Source organism: Callorhinchus milii, unplaced genomic scaffold, assembly GCF_018977255.1.
Source record: "Callorhinchus milii isolate IMCB2004 unplaced genomic scaffold, IMCB_Cmil_1.0 Scaffold24, whole genome shotgun sequence".
Classification (NCBI taxonomy): domain Eukaryota; kingdom Metazoa; phylum Chordata; class Chondrichthyes; order Chimaeriformes; family Callorhinchidae; genus Callorhinchus; species Callorhinchus milii.
In genome coordinates, this window is record NW_024704765.1 from 1,794,323 (window position 1) to 1,814,256 (window position 19,934).

Consider the following 19,934-nt stretch of genomic DNA (forward strand, 5'->3'; position numbering starts at 1 on the left):
CAATTTCCCGTGAAACACTTTGAAAGATTTAACATAGATGCTATATCAAATGCCTTATTATGGAGGTGCCAAAAAGGTGAGGGTGAAAGAAAGTAAACCAATGTCTAATTAGTTAGCAATATGCAGTGTTTAGTGTTAATTTAGGTTTTGTTTTCCAACCTTTATTGCCACTGTAGCCCATTTTTAATTTTACCTTTCATTCGGTAGGTTATCATAATCTTTGCATTTGATATTGCCTTTCACCTCATGAGGACATCTCAAAACGTTTCACAGGATTTACTGTAGAATGCAATGACTTAAGTTTCAGCCACCCCTCAAAGTGGCCTTTATGTAAGGATGGCCTCTGAGTAACGGTTTGTTGGTGTGTGTAGAATTCTAGGTGTACAAATGCACATACGAACCCATAAATCAAACTAGTTTTAAAGAGTAATAAATCAGTTACAAAATAGAAATCGTTACTATTTCCATGAGCCAAAAATTTCCTTGGGTCTGTGGGTAGACTCCCACGAGAATCCTAGCGTATGCCACTGCTTCGCTGAGCAGGCCACTGGACGCTGAAAAGAGTGTTTGTACACCAACAGGGCTAAAGAGGTTTGCAACTAGCTGCATTCGACAGGTCGTTACTGAATAGAGATGGTTTATGATAGAAATTCGCTCAGGACTATTGAGGAATGATTGTTGATAGCAGGTGATTGCTTTAACGGGTTTGACTGTAATTTGTAGACAAGCAAGGCTGCCAATTTGTGCACATCAATGTTCCATAAAGAATCATGAAGCAAATAACTCATTTTATCTGTCTGACTGTAGGCCAGGTCACTGGGAGAAACTCTCTTTTTTTCAACAGTGCTGTGGGGAGTTTAATGTCTCAACCAAAGGATGGCATCTCTGACATTACAGTGTTCTCCTAGCACTCAAGTCCCTTTGAATGTCAGCCTAGACTGTAAGAAAGGGACAAACTTCTGACTAGGAGGTACTACAAGCTGAGCCAGACTGATACCGGCAGCCTGATACAGGAAAAAAAAATTGAGATTAGGAGCTTGTTAGTGGGGGTGGATTCACAGTAAGCTAGGAATCGGTATCATTTTGGTGATTCAATTACAGTCATTTTTATTTCTCATCAGAAAAGTAGAGAAATGGGAATAACTAGAAAAAGTAGATCACTTAGAATAATGTATTGAAGATATTGCATCAAAAATATTTTGATCTTTGTGTCAAATAAACCTTAATCTAGAAGATATAGTAATGTACATGAATGCATTTTAAATAGGTCTACATCTCTGTCTAGTTGAAGACAATTTTTTTTCTGGGGTTTGTACTATATTTCTGACAGCATAACCTGGCTGAAATCCAAGGAAACTTTAAAGGCAAATAATTTCTGCTGAAGATGCCGAGTGTTAGAGCCAACCCTAAATGCGTGTTGACTGCTAAACTACAGTCAATTGTATCAATGCCTTAGCTCTTTTGAGATGTAATGATGGCTATAACATTGTACCTTTCACATAGAGTGAAATTTAAGCTCTACACAAAGACCATTGTGACAGCAGATTAAGGACGGAAACTGGAGTTTGAGAATGTTGACTAATGGCCCTGTTAAAAAGATGAGTTTCTGAAAGAATTTTGAAGGTGCTGGGGGAAGGCACAAAGCGAAAAGATTCTAAGAGATTTAAAAAGTAACCAAGTAGGAGACTTCACACAATCCCTGTTCATTCTTCTGAAGATCTGGTATAAAATCGAGTCCAAATAATGAAGATCACATCCTCCTGTTAGACCTGCACTCTGCTGGGATTTCTCCTCAGCTTCATTTGTTATAGGTAATATTAAGATTGAATTCTAGTGCATATTTTTAAATGCTCATTGATATTCCTTGCGCAGGTCTGTCGCTGGGTGCTGAAATATCGAACAAGCAAGAATCCACTGATACAGATGACCATCCTAAACCTGCTTCCCCGCCTTGCAGCTTTCCAGCCTCATTTATTCACAGGTCAGGATTAATACAATCTTGTGCCCAAAGGACACCCACACATGTTGAGCCTATTACTGATTCTGGCCTATGTTTGATTCATTCCATCAGTAACTCAGTTAAAATCTACTTTACAAAACATTTGTGCATAGATACCAGTGACTTTACACACCTGATATTTGTATATAATTTATAATTCTGTGTCATTTCATTTTCCTGGTTCGCAACTGTTAATAATATTATCCCTTTAATCCTCAGGTAATATTTATTTGGATTTTTATTGTAATTGCTTTGCCTCCAGCTAATACCATGGGAGTTCTACCTTCTGCATAATCCACAATATGCAGGATATCTCTTTTATGAATTTTGAAATGTCAGGTAGAAATATTAACTGTGGAGGCCTGTAGTTTAGTGGTTAGAGCACTCGCCTCGCAAGTTAGAGGATCTGGGTTTGATTATTATATTATTATTACAGGCCTGTATGTGTCTTTTTTCACTTACACAGAGCAGTATCTGGTTGATACCATGAACCATCTCCTTGGTTGCCTCAAGAAGGAGAAGGAGCGCACAGCTGCCTTTCAGGCCTTGGGGCTGCTGGTGGTTGCTGTGAGAGGAGACATTCAGCCGTACCTGCAACGGATTCTGGAGATCATTAAAGGAGCCCTCCCACCAAAGGATTTTGCACACAAGTAAGTAACAAAGGGAGAAAGTGGATTTCAATGGAAACTGCTTCAGAAAATAATAGCACTGAAACAGGTTATTTGGCCTATCAGATCTGCGCTGACATTTTTTNCACCACAAAGATCAGTTTGTCTAATCCCATTTGCCTCTGCTCACTCTGCTCAACAGCAGGTCTGAGCCTCAGGACCAGTGTATCGCCCCAAAAGTACAGTCACTCCACTTTACAGTGTATCCTGTGAAGCGCTTTGAGACGTCCTAACAATGTACAATGTTAGCGTTGTAACAAATGCAAGAATTATTATTGTTTTTGTTTTTGTAAAATTTAAGATTTAACAGAAGTTTGGAAAATGCAGTCTTAATTTGGAAGCTGATTTTCTAAAATTAAGAAGGAATTTTAAGAATTTAATGGATTTCTACATGTTCTTGCACATTAAAACTATGTTAGACAAAGGTCATAAGGCTCAGATCAGGAATTTGGGGTCTCTAGTATTCTCTTAGAGTGTCCTATCCAAGTGCTGACTAGGGCTGACTCAGTTTAGGAACATTTAGGTACAATATCTTGGCCTAGCACAGGCAAATTTGTTATTCATTCCAACTGTTCTTCAAGGACATTTTAATTCTGTAATTAAAAAAATTGTAGTGTTGCTAATGGTCAACATCGCAACTGCAACAGTTTATCACTGTGGGGAAAGTTATTATTTTCGCAGCATTTTAGTTACAACTCCTAAATATGATGCACCGTCCTGGGATGTTTAATCTGCACCTGAAGAATGGCAGATGGCACCTCAGTTTGTTTCATGTGAAGGATGGTACCTCTGACAATGTAGCAGTCTCCCAGCACTTCAACAGAGTGTGAGCCTAAACTCAGAAGCAATGGTGCTGCAAATTGAGCCAAGATGACATATTATGGACAGCTTAGCAGGCCGACATATATTTTTAGGGATAATAAACCGAATGTGGAACAAATGATGCTATTGAATTTCTGTCAGGCTGGATTTAGAAGAGAGCCTGTCTTACTAAATGGACATATGCTCTGCTTGTTTTTTATTAAAAAGCCACCGAGTTTCCTTTATTCTCATTCATTTTCTAGGAGACAAAAAGCTGTTCAAGTGGATGCAACAGTCTTTACCTGTATCAGTATGCTGGCGAGGGCCATGGGGCCAGGGATTCAGCAGGACATTAAAGAGCTACTGGAACCAATGCTTGCTGTTGGACTCAGGTAATGCCATGTTGACATTGCACTTTAGAATGAAGTGAACCGGTCATTCCTTTCATGTTGTTTGTGGGACACAGCTGTGTGCAAATTGGCTGTTGCGTTTGTCTACAAGACACAAAGTACAGGACACTCGCTACGCATTACAGTAAATGTTGCGAAGCACTTTGAGGTGTCCTCCAGGCATGAAATATGAAATGTAAGGATTATTATTGTAGTGTTTCATTCAGATTGATTTTCACCATTTTTTCACTTTTTAGACTCTCAATTCACAATGAGCTTGTTGTTCTTTAGTTCATTAACTTTTTTTAAGCTTATTTTGTCAGGGATGACTTTGAGAACATAAGAAATGCTAGGCGATAAAAGCCCAAGGTCCGTCTAGTTTGCCTTCCACCTTCCTGGTGGTCGCATGCACATATGTCCCAAAGTACCTATGTACTTATTTGCTCAACTGAAATTTTGTTTGCATAGATTCATTCTGAATTTACCCCCTTCAATCGCAGGTCGTGTCCTCTGCTTTTACTATTCTGGACAACTTGAAACAGCCTGTCATGATCGCTATTGCTTTACCCCTTAAGAATCTTAAAGACAGCAATCGTGTCGCCTCTCAATCTTCTCTCTTTCAGCGGTAACATGCCCAATTGATGTGAGAAAGGAAACAGAGGGTGGGTAATGAGGTTTTACCTCCAGCTTACCCAGGGACCAACCAATGTTAATTATCCTGAGGGTAAAATGTCATTGATGTGTTAAATTGTACCATTGGTGACTATTCATACATATCACAATTTTCACCCCTATGGTACACTGTGGTCATTAAAATGGCTATGGTGCATTCTGAACTTTAAGGGTACATTATGTCTACATAACCAATTCAATGACCAAATTTTTCAACACTATCAAATGGCTGTGCTCCAAAGCAAAGTGCTCCAACGTTGTGTTAAATCATTCTCAAAGTGGCTTTGACTTAATGATTTATACCTAAAAGAGTGTGAGAGTCTAAGATTCACATCCCTAACTTAGACAATGTGCTTTGATCAAAATAAGTTAATGAGTTCACTGCATGACTGATGACTCCTCTCTGCTTGTTTTGTGCTGTTAAAGCCCTGCTCTGACAGCTGTGCTGTATGACCTGAGCCGTCAGATCCCACAGCTGAAGAAGGATATCCAGGACGGGTTGCTGAAGATGCTGTCACTGGTGCTGATGCATAAACCTCTTCGACATCCAGGCATGCCCAAAGGCCTCGCCCACCAGCTTGCCTCCCCCAGTCTGACCAACATTCCCGAAGCTGGCGATGTGGGAAGCATAACTCTTGCTCTCCGCACACTGGGGAGCTTTGAATTTGAGGGTAAGATTTAGACTTGGCTTTGAGTCTGAACATGTGGCTCCTTTGGGCTGAGGGGATGAAGCTTTGATTCTATTTTAAAATTGTGGTCGAACCTGGCCTGTTTTGTGTATACAGGTAAGAAAGTGATGCCTATTTCCAGGTCTGGTACCTCTAAAAGTGTTACCTCTAGAAGCTTGAGAAGTGTTTCCAGGTTATAGCTAAATATTTTCATATTTAAATAAAGTAGCTGTATTTGAACCCCTGCTTTATCTTTATTCATCTTCACAAGATCTCCAAAGTGATTTGGATGAAAATCCTTCAGCCCAATAGACCTCATCCTTCCAGAATACAATTTCTACCACGTTCCCATTATTATCAAGCTATATCCCAAATGAAGCTAGTGTCTTGGCACCCTGAACCTTCCTGAGTAACCCATTCCATCTATTGCCAACCTGTGGGTAAAGCAATAATACTTGACGTCTGTCATAAACTCACTTTCAAAACTATGAACCTGTTCCCATTTGTCCTGCTGTCTCAGAATATGTGGAAATTGATATCATATCTCATTTATCACCTCTATATGGTCCTCTCTGAGGTGTCACTTTTAAAGGTAGAAGAGCCCTAACTTATTGAGTTGTTACTCGACCTCATTTGTGTGACACTGAGGATCCAATTTCCTCTTTCACTCTCTGGGGATCTTGTGACTATATATTTAAGGTTTTGTTTTCAATGTGGTTAGATTCTAAGGAGGGAAAAAGAATATCTACATATGGACATATATGTAATTCCATTTATGTCCATATGTCCATAGGCAAGTGAGAGGACCCGGGTTCGACTCCTGGGCATGGCAAAACTATAGGCAAGGAATAATCCACCCACCCATCACTAAATCCACGACTCTTTGTAGGACACATCTGTACACAATTGGCTGTCCTTTTTCACCCACAAAATACACAGTCAATCCACTTTACAGTATATCCTGTGACGTCTAAACGATGTGAATAGGCGCTGTATCAAATGCAAGGATTATTATTATGTATTTGCCAAATTCATGTCCTGAGGTATTGTTACTCTCTTATTAATGCTGCAGGTCACTCGCTCACCCAGTTTGTCAGACATTGTGCTGACCATTTCCTCAATAGTGAACACAAAGAGATCCGAATGGAGGCATCCCGTACCTGCTCCCGACTCTTGACTCCATCAATCCATCTCATCAGTGGACACGGCCATGTAGTTAGCCAGACAGCTGTCCAGGTTGTGGCAGATGTGCTCAGTAAACTACTCGTCGTCGGAATTACTGATCCAGGTAGGAAAAAGCGCAGCGTAACTCATAGGAAATTTTATTTGTAGCATACCAGGCCTCTAAATTCCACTTCACAGCTGTTGGTATGCTGAATAACATAACGACTGCTCCTGTTCCTATACTATTATACCAAAACACAACAATTGTGTTTAATTCTATCAAAACACGTAAACATTTCAGTGATTAGTTTACCTAACGAGTAGCTTAAACATAAAACCAGGAAAGTATTAGGTATACGTATGGTATGTGATGTAGAGATTGCTACACTTGGAATTTAAAGCCCTGGGTTTGAGAAGCTAAAGTCAGATCGGAATCCTATTGTTAGTTCTGCCCACAAAATATACAGTCAATTCACTTTACCGTATATTCAGTGAAGCACTTTGAGATGTCCCGAAGACATGATAAAGCGCTATAGCAAATTTAAGGATTTTTACTGTAAGTTATACAGCCATCAAACCCCTCTGAAAATGCTTATTTTGACTATAAAGATCCGGGGCTGCTCCTCATTTTCCAGATCCGGATATTCGCTATTGTGTTCTGGCCTCTTTGGATGAACGGTTTGATGCCCACTTAGCCCAGGCAGAGAACCTACAGGCACTCTTTGTGGCGCTGAACGATGAGGTGTTTGAAATCCGAGAGCTGGCGATCTGCACTATTGGGAGGCTCAGTAGCATGAACCCAGCCTTCGTGATGCCGTTCCTTCGCAAAATGCTGATACAGGTAATCAAACACATGCTCACACTGCCATCTTCTTCCCAGGGCATACACATTCCAAACTACAATCTATCACGCTTAATGGGAGAGAGATATAAAGCCCAGAAGCCATGCAATCAGATATGCCATGGCAGCAGGAGAATAGGGTGCAGTTCAGTGATGGATGTGGGGTGTTGTGATTGCTCTTTATGTTCGCTGTTAAGAAAATACATGCCCTCCCGACATGAAATGTGCTGTACAATGTAATTTGTTGTTTTGTCACTTAACTCATTGCTCACCATAACAAAACAGTGTGAGACAGCGACAAACGAGGTGCACAGGATGCTGGGATATACCGTATTGCTAAACCAGTAGAGTTCAGATAGATCCCTAGTTGTTATACTCAATCTATCTAGTGTCTGGTCACACCTAGAACACTCCATACAGTAGTGCAGCAGAGAACAAGGATGATTCTCCAGGGTTAGAGGACTGAGTTATGAGCAACGATCAGACAAACTAGGCACAAACTAGGATTGGAAAAGTTAACTCAGATCAACGTTTAGGGTGTACCCAGACAATAGAGCAAGAGGGCAATTGCTAAGGACAAATTCAGGATAAGCACCAGAATGTTTTCTTTACTCAGAGGGTAATTAACAACTGGAACAGGTTGCCAGGAAGGACAGTTGAGTCCTGGAAACTGGCCTTTTTAAGAAACAAATATATTAAGATGAATAGGCTGGTGAGGGTAAATGTAGATCCACTTCAGTCAGAGACGGGAGCAGTTGTAATGGGGGATAAGGACATGGCAGAGTCCAAAATGGGTACTTTGCATCTGTCTTCACCCTAGAAGACACAACAAGTCTGCCAGCAATAGAGATGCACCAAAGGGATAAGGACAGGGAGCAACTTAGGGAAGTTTTAATTAGTAGAGAATTGGTGCTCGGGAAACTGTTAGCACTAAAAAGTGACAAATCCCTGGTCCGGATGCTTGCATCCCCGGGTTTTAAAAGAGGAGCTTATGAGATAGTGGAGGCCTTGTGTCTGATCTTCCAAAATTCCTTGGATTCTGGAACAGTCCCCATGGATTGGAAAATCGCAAATGTCACACCACTATTTAAAAAAGGTGGAAAGGAAAAGATGGGGAACTTGCTGCAACTGTATTGGGCCCTGGTGAGACCACACCTGGAATACTGTGTGCAGTTTTGCTCCTTATTTAAGGAAGGATGTACTTGTCTTGGAGGGGGTGCAGCGTAGATTTTCTCGGTTAGTACCAGGGATGAAGGGGATGAGTTACGAGGATAGGCTGACCAATTTGGGCCTATATTCTCTAGAATATAGAAGAATTAGAGGGGATCTTATAGAAACCTATCAGATCATCAAAGGCCATGACAGAGTAGATAGTGTGAGATTGTTTCCCCCGGTTGGAGAAACTAAAACCAGGGGTCACAACCTTAAAATCAGAGACCAGCCCTTTCGCACTGAGTTGAGGAAGAACTTCTTCACTCAAAGGGTAGTGAATGTATGGAACTCACTACCCCAAAGGGCTGTTGACGCTCAGTCCTTGAACATATTCAAGACTGAGATAGATAGATTTCTTATTGCAAAAGGGATTAAGGGATATGGGGATAAGGCAGGTCAGGTTATTAGCTGGAGTTAGATTAGAAGATCAGCCATGATTGAATGGTGGGGCAGCTCGAAGGGCCAAATGGCCTACTCCTGCTCCTACATGTTATGTTATGTTAGTGCCATATTTGCAAACGGGATTTATTGCTTTAATTTCAGTCGTTCGGTTAATTATAAATACTAGTTTGCAAACTCTGCTGTTTTGCTTTTGGGCATTTTTTTCAGTCTTGAGAAAAGACTAATAATAATAAGATGAAAAATAAATAAGCAGAACGCCAGCTGGAATTGGCAAACAGCTTATCCCATAATTATGAATCAAACCTAGTAACTAAAATTAACTCAACGCACCCTAACCCTAAGTATCAGAAGGCTGAGAGCTGAGGCTGGTTTCTCTGCCAGCAGGTGGCATGTGTGCACACTTTGTGTGTTACATTTTGAAGTTATAATAATAATAATGTTATTGAAAGTTGTTGAAAAAGTGAGTATACAACTCACATTTCCTAATCAAAATTGCTTTTCAATCTATAGAGAAATTCACTCTTTGATTTTTTTAAAACCATTTCACATAGTTTTTCTGCTCCACCATCGGCAGCCGTGCCTTCAACTACTACGCCACAAAACTCTGAAACTCTCCCCCTCAATCTCTCCGCCTTGCTCCCTCCCACCCCACCTTCAAATCCCACCTAAAGACTTTTTATTTTTGATGGTGCTTACGATCACCTCCCCCTCCCTCTCCCCCTACTCAGTGTCAGACTCCGCCACTGTCAAGCGCTCCGGGACACTACACCAAGTGAGGGGTGCTATATAAATGCAAGTGGTTATAGTTTTTCAAACTTTGCAGTCTCCACTTAATGGCAACAAGCATTGATTTCGAGAAAAATTGGTAATTCATTTCATTGCTGTTTGTGGGGCTTCGCTGTGTGTAAATTGGCTGTTTTGATCACCTACAAATACAGTCACTACAATAAATACTGTGAAGTCCTCCCAATGTGAAAGGCGCTATATCATGTGCAAGGTTTATTGTTACATTATTAAGTATCTTACCAAAACAAAATATGCAAAGTTTGGTGTGTGGATGTGCCAGATAGTATATCATGGAACCATCTAGCAGTAGAAATAGCCTGCTCCAGTGCACTTGATTGTAATGATTCACTTGTTTATTTTGGGGAGAGGAATAGATAAGGTACAACAATGAAATCAACAACAACAACTTACATTTACACAGTGCCTATCACACATAGTTGTGTCCCAGAGCGCTTGACAATGGCGGAGCACGTTGCTGGGAGGGAGGTGACCGTAGTACAGTCGAAGAGGCAAGTCTTCAGGCATTACATGAAGATGGGGAAGAAAGGGGTGTTTCGGGGTGCTTATATAGCGCCTTTGACGCTGGAAGGAGGTCCCAAGGGGCTGAATCATATGAAATATGTCAGAAATGCAGGCTGAGTGTTAACTGTGTTTGTGTCATGAATATAGATTTTAACCGAACTGGAGCACAGTGGGGTAGGGAGAAACAAAGAGCAGAGTGCCCGAATGTTGGGTCACCTGGTTTCAAATGCACCGCGCCTTATCCGACCGTACATGGAGCCTATTCTCAAGGTCAGTAAATATCCATGGCGATCATGTTCTGTGTAGTTTGTTCAATTTGAAGTGTTTATTTATACAGATATATATTTGGGCATTTTGTCTTAGGAGAAAATGGCAACAGGAGGAAGCAAATCAGCCCATTGAACCCATTTGGCCAATTAGATCACGACAGGACTTTTGATCACATTTCCCTTTTTTGCCTTAATAATATCTCTTTAATATTACTTCCTATCTATCCATTCTCCCCTTTTAATCATCAAAATTCATTCTGTGTCTATGGAATTCAGGGTCTGTATATTCTACATCCATGTCTTTGTGATCAAAATGTGCTGATCATGTGGGGACAAATGTTGTAAATAAAACAGTAATTAGCATTAATGTATTTTAGAGAAAGTGCCATCCATATAGGAATGGGAAGGCATTAGAGGGGAATAAGGTGGGGTGGAGGCTTGTGTGGAGCCCCAACACACACATGGACTACTTTATATTATTCCTTTGTAACTCTATAAACCTAACTTTTCTGATTTGATAAATACTATTGAATTCCTAGTGTGAGGAAATTATGGTAATTCCTGCACTGCAAACAAAACAAAAATATTCTTGATAGTTTAAGGTAAAATATTGTTCATTGACTTTCTTTAAAAGGAGAGAGCAGATATATTTGGGCATTATTGTAACATGGTATTGACTGTTTTAACTTGCCATGTTTTTCACTAGGCCTTAATCGTAAAACTGAAGGATCCTGACCCTAACCCTGGTGTAATCATCAGTGTCCTGGCTACAATTGGGGAACTTGCCCAGGTGAGGTCAACATTGGTGCGAGTGGCAATTAGATCAAAGTCATCCGAAAAATGTTTTCTTCCCCCAGTGCTAATGCTGTGTGATACATTGGGTATTTGGCAAATGTGCGTGTTTTCACTGAGTTAAACCATGGAGTGGTTTCAGCCTCTCCCAGCATGGCATTGACAACTCACTGAAGCTCAGCGCTGGACTATTTGGCAGCTTCAATTTGTGGTTCATTCATACACCATATGAAAAAGTTTGTTTGAGTAAGCGCTCCCGCAATTCCATCTGCAGATTACCCACATACAGTTACCAGCTCCCACGGGTATCTGGAATGCGAACCTAGCTGGACCAGGCTCAAAATAAAAACATTTATTGAAATTCCGCAGGCTGTGTGTCGACTCCCAAATCTCCGAGTGTATCAGCGCCTTGTATCACCATCCTTGCTGGCTTTCCCAGTGGTCAGGGAGATCGACTTTGACTGAGGTTGTTTTAATCCAGCGAACAGAAAATAGTTTATTCGCGGGATTCAAACAATTGCAAAACCAGTCCTGGTAATTACATTCAGCCGGAAATTCTAGCTCGCTGGACTGGATCTCTTTCCCGCCCCTTTCTTCTCGGAATATTTCACCCAAAAAATACACAGTAAATTCACTTTATAGAATTTCTGTGAAGCGCTTTTGAGTTGCATCGAAGGGGTGAAAAAGCACTATATCAAATGCAAGGATTATTATTATTATAGCGCTAACCAAAAACAACTTCCTTCAGAAATTAATGCAGTCACTATAGTAATTTTCTGCCATTCTCTCTGATTTTCTGTCCAATTTATTTCTCAGATTTTCTTTTCTCTTCTCACGTCTCTCTCTTTTATGTACAAGGGGTTCCTGGTAACCCCTTATGCATGCGCATAACTGCAGCCCTAAGCTTACTTCTGCTTTGAAGCCCGATGCTGATAAGTGGGCAGTCTTGTAGCTGATAACTGGTGCACTTTGGGTGTATGTGTGATGTGTAATCCACCATCTTTTAAGTTTTCAATTTTATTTAATCCGTCTGATAAAAGATATACATTATGTAATTAGACTCATGTATTGGAGGGATTATTTTCACCTATTTGCTGATTCGTGCTCTACGTATGCTTCTAGGGTCTACGTATGGTGATAATTAGATAATTTATTGTATAGTGGTTAACTTAAAGGGTTTCCCCTCCCTGCCCCCTCTCCCCTTCACAAAAAAGCTCATCAATATTTGTTGTTGGATAGGTGAGTGGGCTGGAGATGAGGAAGTGGATGGATGAGCTTTTTCCCATCATAATGGACATGCTACAGGACTCTTCATCACTTGCCAAAAGACAGGTAGGTTTCTTTGCCGAGTTTGCTGTATTTTCTTCTCTTTATGGTAATAATCCATAAGTCAATTCACTTTACAGTATATTCTGTGAAGCGGTTTGAAGATGTGATAAGGCGCTGTATCAAATGCAATAACAACAAAATGATATCTGTATAGTGCCTTTCACGTTGAGAGGACGGCCCAAGGCTCTGGACAATCAGTGTTTCGAACCCGAGCTGGGGGTAGAGGAAGGTGGAGGGAAAATACACGGATTATTATTATAATCCAACTCTACTCTTATGAGCAGAACTTTCATTTTCATGAAAGATTTCATGGTAAAAATTCTGTGCAGTGTTAAATTCAGTGTCTTTGAAAATCCGTTTATTAAGAAATCCTATTCATGGCTGGAAATGCAAATGCTTAACAGAATTTTTAACCTATACATTAATTTACATGAAGCTAAATCTTTTCATCTACAAAGTGAATTTAACGACAATAGTAAATTGCACATTAGCCAATTGATATCTTTTCATTTTGAATCCACTAGATTCAGAGCAAATCCCTAACTATCAAAATATTTACCACTTTAGAAAGTGCCACTGATGAGCACAAATTGGCTGCCGCATTCTCCTATAAAATACATTTTGCAGTAGGTGAAGCGCTTTGAAACATCCTCCCAGGCGCTGTATCAAATGTAAGATTTTTTTCATTTGGTGGAGGAGTCTTTTTAGATTCCATTTGTCTTTTGATTCAGATTATGGTCTCTGAATTCCATAGTTATGGAGCCCTGTAGCTTAGCGGTTAGGGCCCTCACCTCGCAAGCAAGATGACCTGGGTTTGATTCGTGGCAGGACAAAACCATCTGAAAATAGTTCACAAACAAGCAAAGTGCAGCAGACATTTTTGCACACAACAAGACCCCACCACATATGTCGTGGAATGAATGACCAATTGGGAGAAACTCCCTTGTGTTTTCTAAAGGTGTCATAGAATCTTTAACGTCCAGATGGGCCCTGAGTTTATTGTCTTATCCAAAACATTGCACGTCTGATAATGCATTATTCCCGCAATACCGCACCATATTCTCAGCCTAGACTTTGAGCTCAAGTCCAGTCTCAACATGCGGCTTGAATCCAAAATCTTCTGACCCAGAAGCAAGAGTGCTGTAAACTGAGCCAAGCTATCACCTAATATATAGCGACATATGGTAAATGGATTTAAGAAAACACTAGAGAATATAAGCGGTGAATACTTCGAGCTTTCTGTGTAAAATACCAGATGATTGGAAAATCTAATTAAAGCATAATCTAATGCTAATGGATCTGTTTCCCTATTGACTTGGATTGAGGGGAAGGGAAAGAGAGAGACTGGGCCCCGAATGGTAGGTTTGGGCAGATAGAGGGCAGGAGGTATCTCACATCAAACCTAAGCAATTAGGTAACTGAGAGTTACCAACCGTTTTAGTATAGCTTTTAGTTATAAGGTTTGTTGAAATGATTTCAGAAACTAATGATCCAGAAGACCAGATTTGTTTTAACAAAAAGAATAAGGGATCCTTTCAGGGTTTGTTAAATATGCTGCACAAATTGTTGTTTACAGCATTTTCCTGGGCCGGTTAGATGTTCAGTATGAAGTCACTATAGTTTTATATTTTTGTATATAGGAAAGGCTTGGGTATTTTAATATTTCACATAAATGTCCTTTTATTATGTAGGGCTGTTCATTTTTAGCATTAACGTTGTAGAATTATGGAACCGTTGGGATATGATCGCTTCACAACCATGTGGACCATTTCGGCATTATTTTTTATCCTGCTGCTAAGGCATTTCATAACCTGTTTTCCCACACTTGATGTGCTGCTATTTGAGTATCTGCTGGTTACTATGTCTGATATTAACTGGCACATAGAAGCTTGTCATTCTTAAACACTGCGTGTTGGCCTCGATGTATATTGGCATTAAAATCAAGTCTTAATAGTGCACCTAAATATAAGTAACAGGAGACTTGCAATAGAGTTATTAATAAAATTTGTTTTGTTATGAAAGACCCACTTGTTCTACCAGACTGTTTTCCGTAATTCAGTAAGGTCACAATAAATTTGTGACTTAAAGAGTATCCCTTTCCCATTTTGAAAGTGTAATTTCATGCTTGCATCTGTATTTCTTCCACAAGTTTAGCTCAACTAAAGAGGTGTTTATACTTGTGGAAATCATGCAATATCACTTACAACAGGGTAGCTGCTCAGGCAGGAAGCCCAGTGTTATATTCCTGCTCCTAAATGAATTACCCGAGTCTGAAGAAAGTCTATTCATGTACTGTGTGTGCGCATTGTGTGTGCGTTCAGAACTTTGACAGTTTCATTATAATAGTTAATTCTTAATGGGATTTGAGACTCACAAAAGAAGATTCAACTTCTGATGACCAGAGGTACATTAACCTGCAGAAACTCCAATTTGATGACACAAACTGTACTTCCAAGAATGGGTCAATGGGAATTCCATCACTATTTCTTATTAGGAGAATTGCATTTAATTCCTTCTCCATAATCCGATCACCAACTTTGAAGATGGGTATATTGACATGTGCTATGTGTAAACACACAAGTCTATTGTCACCATATGCAATCTGTACAGAGGCTCTGGAACTCCCTTCCTCACTCCCTTCGCCTCGCTCACTCTCTTCCTATTTTCAAGTCTCTGCTGAAGACCTTTCTTTTCAACCGCACCTTTGGTCACCTTCCCCCCACCCAACCCCCCCGGCTCCTCCCCCTCCCCAGCTCCTCCCCCTGACTCCTCCCTCTCCCCCAGCTCCTCCCCCTCCCCTGGCTCCTCCCCCAACTCCTCCCCCCTGGCTCCTCCCCCTCCCCCTGGCTCAGCCCCGGGATCTGTTACTGCGAAGCTCTAAGACGCCGTCTGGCGTGGAGGGCGCTATATGCATCCAAGTTGTTGTTGTTGATCGAAAACACGATCGAAGAGAAGGGTCTTGAGATGGGTCTAGAAGGAGGCAAGGGAGGGATGAGGTGGAGGGACTGTGGAATGGAGTTCCAGAGGGCGGGAGCAGAGTGGCAGAAGTCCAGCCAGTGGTAGGGTGATCGAGTCAGGGGACGTGAAGCAGGACAGAGCCGCCTGATTGGAGGGAGTGAGCATGATGGTAGGTGGTTAGAAGGTTGCAGAGGTAGGGTGGGGGGGGCAAGGCCATTGAGGATTATGAAGATGAGGACCAGGATTTTGAACTGTATCCTCTATGTGATGGAAAGCCAGTGGAGGTGGGCGAGGATGGGAGTGAAGGGGTCGCTGAGCCCGGTGCGGGACCGGACACGGGCTGCAGAGTTCTGGATTATCTGCAGCCTGTGGAGGGAGAAGTTGGGAAAGCCGTCAAGTAAGAAGTTTGCATAGTCAACGCTTGATGTTATAAATGGCTGTATGAGGGTTTCGGGGGCTTGGGGGTGTCAGATAGTGACGGAGCCGGGCGATGTTGCGGAGATGGGGAAAGGGAGAGTGGGTCATGGCACAGAAAGTGGGGTAGAAAGAATAACTGAGGATAATTGTTTGCTCATATTTTACAAATTAGAGCATAATAGACCTCATTTATCCTGATGTTTCTACTACAACAACAAATTGCATTTATATTCCGTTTTTCTCATCAAGAGGACATCTCAAAAACAGAACTTGTTCGCACTCATGACCTTGTAACCTGATATAATTTTGTACCCACACTGATATTAGAAGCGAAAGGCAAAATGCAGATGTTGGAAATCTGAAATAAAAGCCAGAAATGGAAACACTCAGCAGATCAGGCAGCATTTATGGAGAGAGGAAAGTGAGCGAAAGTTTCAGGTTGATGACCTTTCGTCATAACTGGGGGATGTTAGTAGGCAGCAGTTTATGAGGACAGACAGACAGAGAAGGGGGCGGGGAAAGAAAGACAAAGGAATAAATTAGGTGAAGGACAGGAGATGATGAGATCACGGAGGTGTTGATGGTGCAGGACAAAGAACAACAACAACAAGATTCCATTTATAGAGCGCCTTTCGCGTCGGGAGGATGTCCCAAGGCACTGTACAGTTGGGTCAGGACACGAGCAAGGGGGAAATGGTCAGGGTGAGGGGAGAGAAGGGAGGGAGCGAGGAGGGGGTAGAGTCGAGAGAGGAGCTGAAGGCTGAAGGTCAAAGAGAAAGGTCTTGAGACCGGCCTTGAAGGAGGAAAGGGAGGAAGAGGCGAAGGCACTGGGGGATAGAGTTCCAGAGCCTCGGGGCTGAGAGGCTGAAGGCCCGGCCACCGATGGTAGGGTGGTTGGGGCGGGGGATGTGGAGCAGACCGGAGCCAGAGGAACGGAGGGTACGGGCAGGTAGGTAGGGGGATAGTAGGTCAGAGAGGTAGGAGGGAGGAAGGCCGTGAAAGGCCTTGTAGGCGAGGATGAGGATCTTGAAATCGATCCTCTGGGGGATGGGGAGCCAGTGGAGGCGAGCGAGGGCGAGGGGGAGGGCGAGGGTGGGAGTGATGTGGTCCCGAAGCCTGGTGCGGGACAGTGCACGAGCTGCAGAGTTCTGAATGACCTACAGAGTGGAGGGAGGGCCGGGAAGGCCGGTGAGGAGAGAGTTCCCATAGTCCGGCCTTGAGGTGATAAAGGCGTGGACCAGAGTTTCAGCCGCGTGAGGGGTGAGGTAGTGCCGTAGTCTGGCGATATTCCGGAGGTGATGGAAGGCGGTGCCGGTTGTGGTGCGGATATGAGGGAGAAAGGACAGCTCAGGGTCGAACAGAACACCGAGGTTCCTGACCGCCTTTGAGAGGTGGAGAGTGCGGCCTTGGATGCTGATGCTGTCAGCGCCTGAGGTGCGGAGGCGCTGACGTGAGCCAATCAGGAGGGCCTCAGTTTTACGCATGTTGAGCTGAAGAAAGTTATCTCTCGTCCAGGACTCGATGTCGGACAGACAGATGTCAGGACATCGGGGGTTGTTGAGTTGAGGGTAGAGGAGGAAAGGTAGAGTTGGGTGTCATCCGCATACATGTGGAAGTTAACCCCATGTCTGCGGATGATGTCACCACAGGGGGAGCATATAGAGGGTGAAGAGGAGGGGACCGAGGACAGAGCCCTGAGGGACACCGCACGAGACAGTGCGGGGGTGGAGGAAAAGCCATTCGTGGAAACAAAGTGAAGACGGTGGGAGAGGTACGACCTAAACCACTCAAGGACAGGGCCTTGAAGGTTGAGGTGGGAGGACAAACGGTGGAGGAGGATAGCGTGGTCGACCGTATCGAATGCTGCCGATAGGTCGAGGAGGACGAGGAGACAGAAGGAGCCCTGGTCACAGATGGTCAGGATGTCATTGGTGACCTTGACCAGGAAGGGGAGGTTGGAGATGGGCCGTAGCTTGATAGCTGCGACGCATCAAGGGAGGGTTTTTTCAAGGTGGGAGTGATGGTGGCAGTTTTTAAGGGATTGGGAACAGAGCCACAGGAGAGGGACAGGTTGACGATGTCTGTGATATGTGGGGCAGGAGGTGGAGCTGAGAGATAAGGAGTGAGTGGGGATGGGGTCAAGGGAGCAGGTGGTGGGTTTCAGGGATAGGATGAGTTCAGTGACAGAGGGTGGGGAAACGGGTACGAAAGTGCGTTGGGGAGGATGGGTAGGAGTCGGAGTGTGGGAGGGAAGGGGTGGGGGGTGGATGTTGGAGGGGAAGTGACCGCCGAGCGGATTCCCTTGATTTTGGATTCAAGTAAATCCAGCATCTCCTCGCAGTGAAGGTTGGAGGAGATGACCTGCGCGGGGTGGCGGGGGGGACGGAGAAGTCGGGATGTGGTAGAAAACAGAAGCCTGGGGTTGTTCTTCGCTTTAAGATTATCTTGGAGTAGAAGGACGACTTGGCCGAGGCGAGAGTGGAGCGGTAGATTTTGAGGAGGTCCAGCCACAACAAGATTCCATTTATAGAGCGCCTTTCACGTCGGGAGGACGTCCCAAGGCGCTGAAATGGAAACAATAATGGGATATTATATAAAGAACAGATGCGTCTGAGACCCAGAGATTATGTTGTTTTTATATTACTTAAATTGCATTTAATTTTTTTTTAAAAATCCAATTTTAAATTTTGATGCCGTCTTTATTTGCTGTGGCTCAAATCTCCAACAAACTGAAAAACATTGTAATTCACAAAGTGACATCGGCGTGACGTCACTTTTAAAAAAAAACAACAACAACAACGGCCTGGCAGCCCCAGCCACTGCCATCCCGGCCATAATAATAATAATAATATAATAATCCTTGCATTTGATATAGCGCTTTTCACGTCTTCTAGACGTCTCAAAGTGCTTCACAGAATATGCTGTAAAGTGAATTGACCGTATATTTGTGGGCGAAACGCGGCAGCCAATTGAGCACAGCAGCGTCCCACAAACAGTCGTGGATTGAAAATAACCAATTATTGTTTTGTTTTGGACGGATTATTATTAGGCTCTGTGTGGAGTAAGGAAACTTGCCCAAGGTTTCGCCCTCTGTCGGGAATTGAACCCAGGTGTCTCACTTGCAAAGCGAGTGCTCTAACCACTGAGCTACAGGACTCCATAGCCCACCTGCAGGCTGATGCTGATTGCTCGATCCCGGTCTCTGTGTGTGAGCTTTGGCTGATGCCCCGACCCATGCCTTCCCCTCCACTCTAAATGTCTCTCCTCCCGTTCCTCTCTATGTCTCTCGTCCCACCCCCTCTATGCACTACTCCCCCTCTGTCCTTCTCTCCAACCACCCTCCCCGCCTTCTCTCTCCTCGACCCCATCACCACTTCCCGGAGCAGACCGGAGCCAGAGGAACGGAGGGTACGGGCAGGTAGGGGGATAGTAGGTCAGAGAGGTAGGAGGGAGAAAGGCCGTGAAAGACCTTGTAGGTGAGGATGAGGATCTTGAAATCGATCCTCTGGGGGATGGGGAGCCAGTGGAGGCGAGTGAGGGCGAGGGGGAGGGGGAGGGCGAGGGTGAGGGCGAGGGTGGGAGTGATGTGGTCGCGGTGTCTGGTGCGGGACAGTACACGAGCTGCAGAGTTCTGAATGACCTGCAGTGTGGAGGGAGGGCCGGGAAGGCCGGTGAGGAGAGAGTTCCCATAGTCCGGCCTTGAGGTGATGGGGTCCAACCTCCTCTTAAAACTCTCTGTACCCGTACGCAACCTAGGCGTCAGGTTCGACCCCCCCCCCCGTTCGTTGTTCGTCTCCGCCAATACCTCTCCCCAAAAGCCGCTGGAACTCTAGTCCATGACTTTGTCACCTCTCGGCTGGACTACTCTAACGCCCTCGCCGGTCTCCCATCCACAACCATCCACAAAATCCAGATTATTCAAAATTCTGCAGCCCGCATTCTCACCCGCACCAAACTCCCCTCCCCGATCCCCCCAGTCCCTGCCAGACTGCACTGGTTGCCTGTCCCAGAGAGAATCGACTTCAAGATCCTTACCCTTGTCTTC

General features: G+C 43.5%; 1 protein-coding gene across 1 annotated transcript in view; it reads left to right on the forward strand.

The window, feature by feature from the left end:
• mtor (mechanistic target of rapamycin kinase) overlaps positions 1-19,934 on the forward strand; it is a 178,275-nt gene that overhangs the window by 11,547 nt on the left and 146,794 nt on the right. Inside the window, exons 8-16 of the mRNA XM_007897779.2 lie at positions 1,873-1,981; positions 2,466-2,649; positions 3,732-3,860; positions 4,956-5,200; positions 6,270-6,485; positions 6,997-7,202; positions 10,272-10,394; positions 11,100-11,183; positions 12,425-12,517. Coding sequence (XP_007895970.1) covers positions 1,873-1,981; positions 2,466-2,649; positions 3,732-3,860; positions 4,956-5,200; positions 6,270-6,485; positions 6,997-7,202; positions 10,272-10,394; positions 11,100-11,183; positions 12,425-12,517 — 1,389 coding nt within the window. The remainder of the gene's footprint in view (positions 1-1,872; positions 1,982-2,465; positions 2,650-3,731; positions 3,861-4,955; positions 5,201-6,269; positions 6,486-6,996; positions 7,203-10,271; positions 10,395-11,099; positions 11,184-12,424; positions 12,518-19,934) is intronic.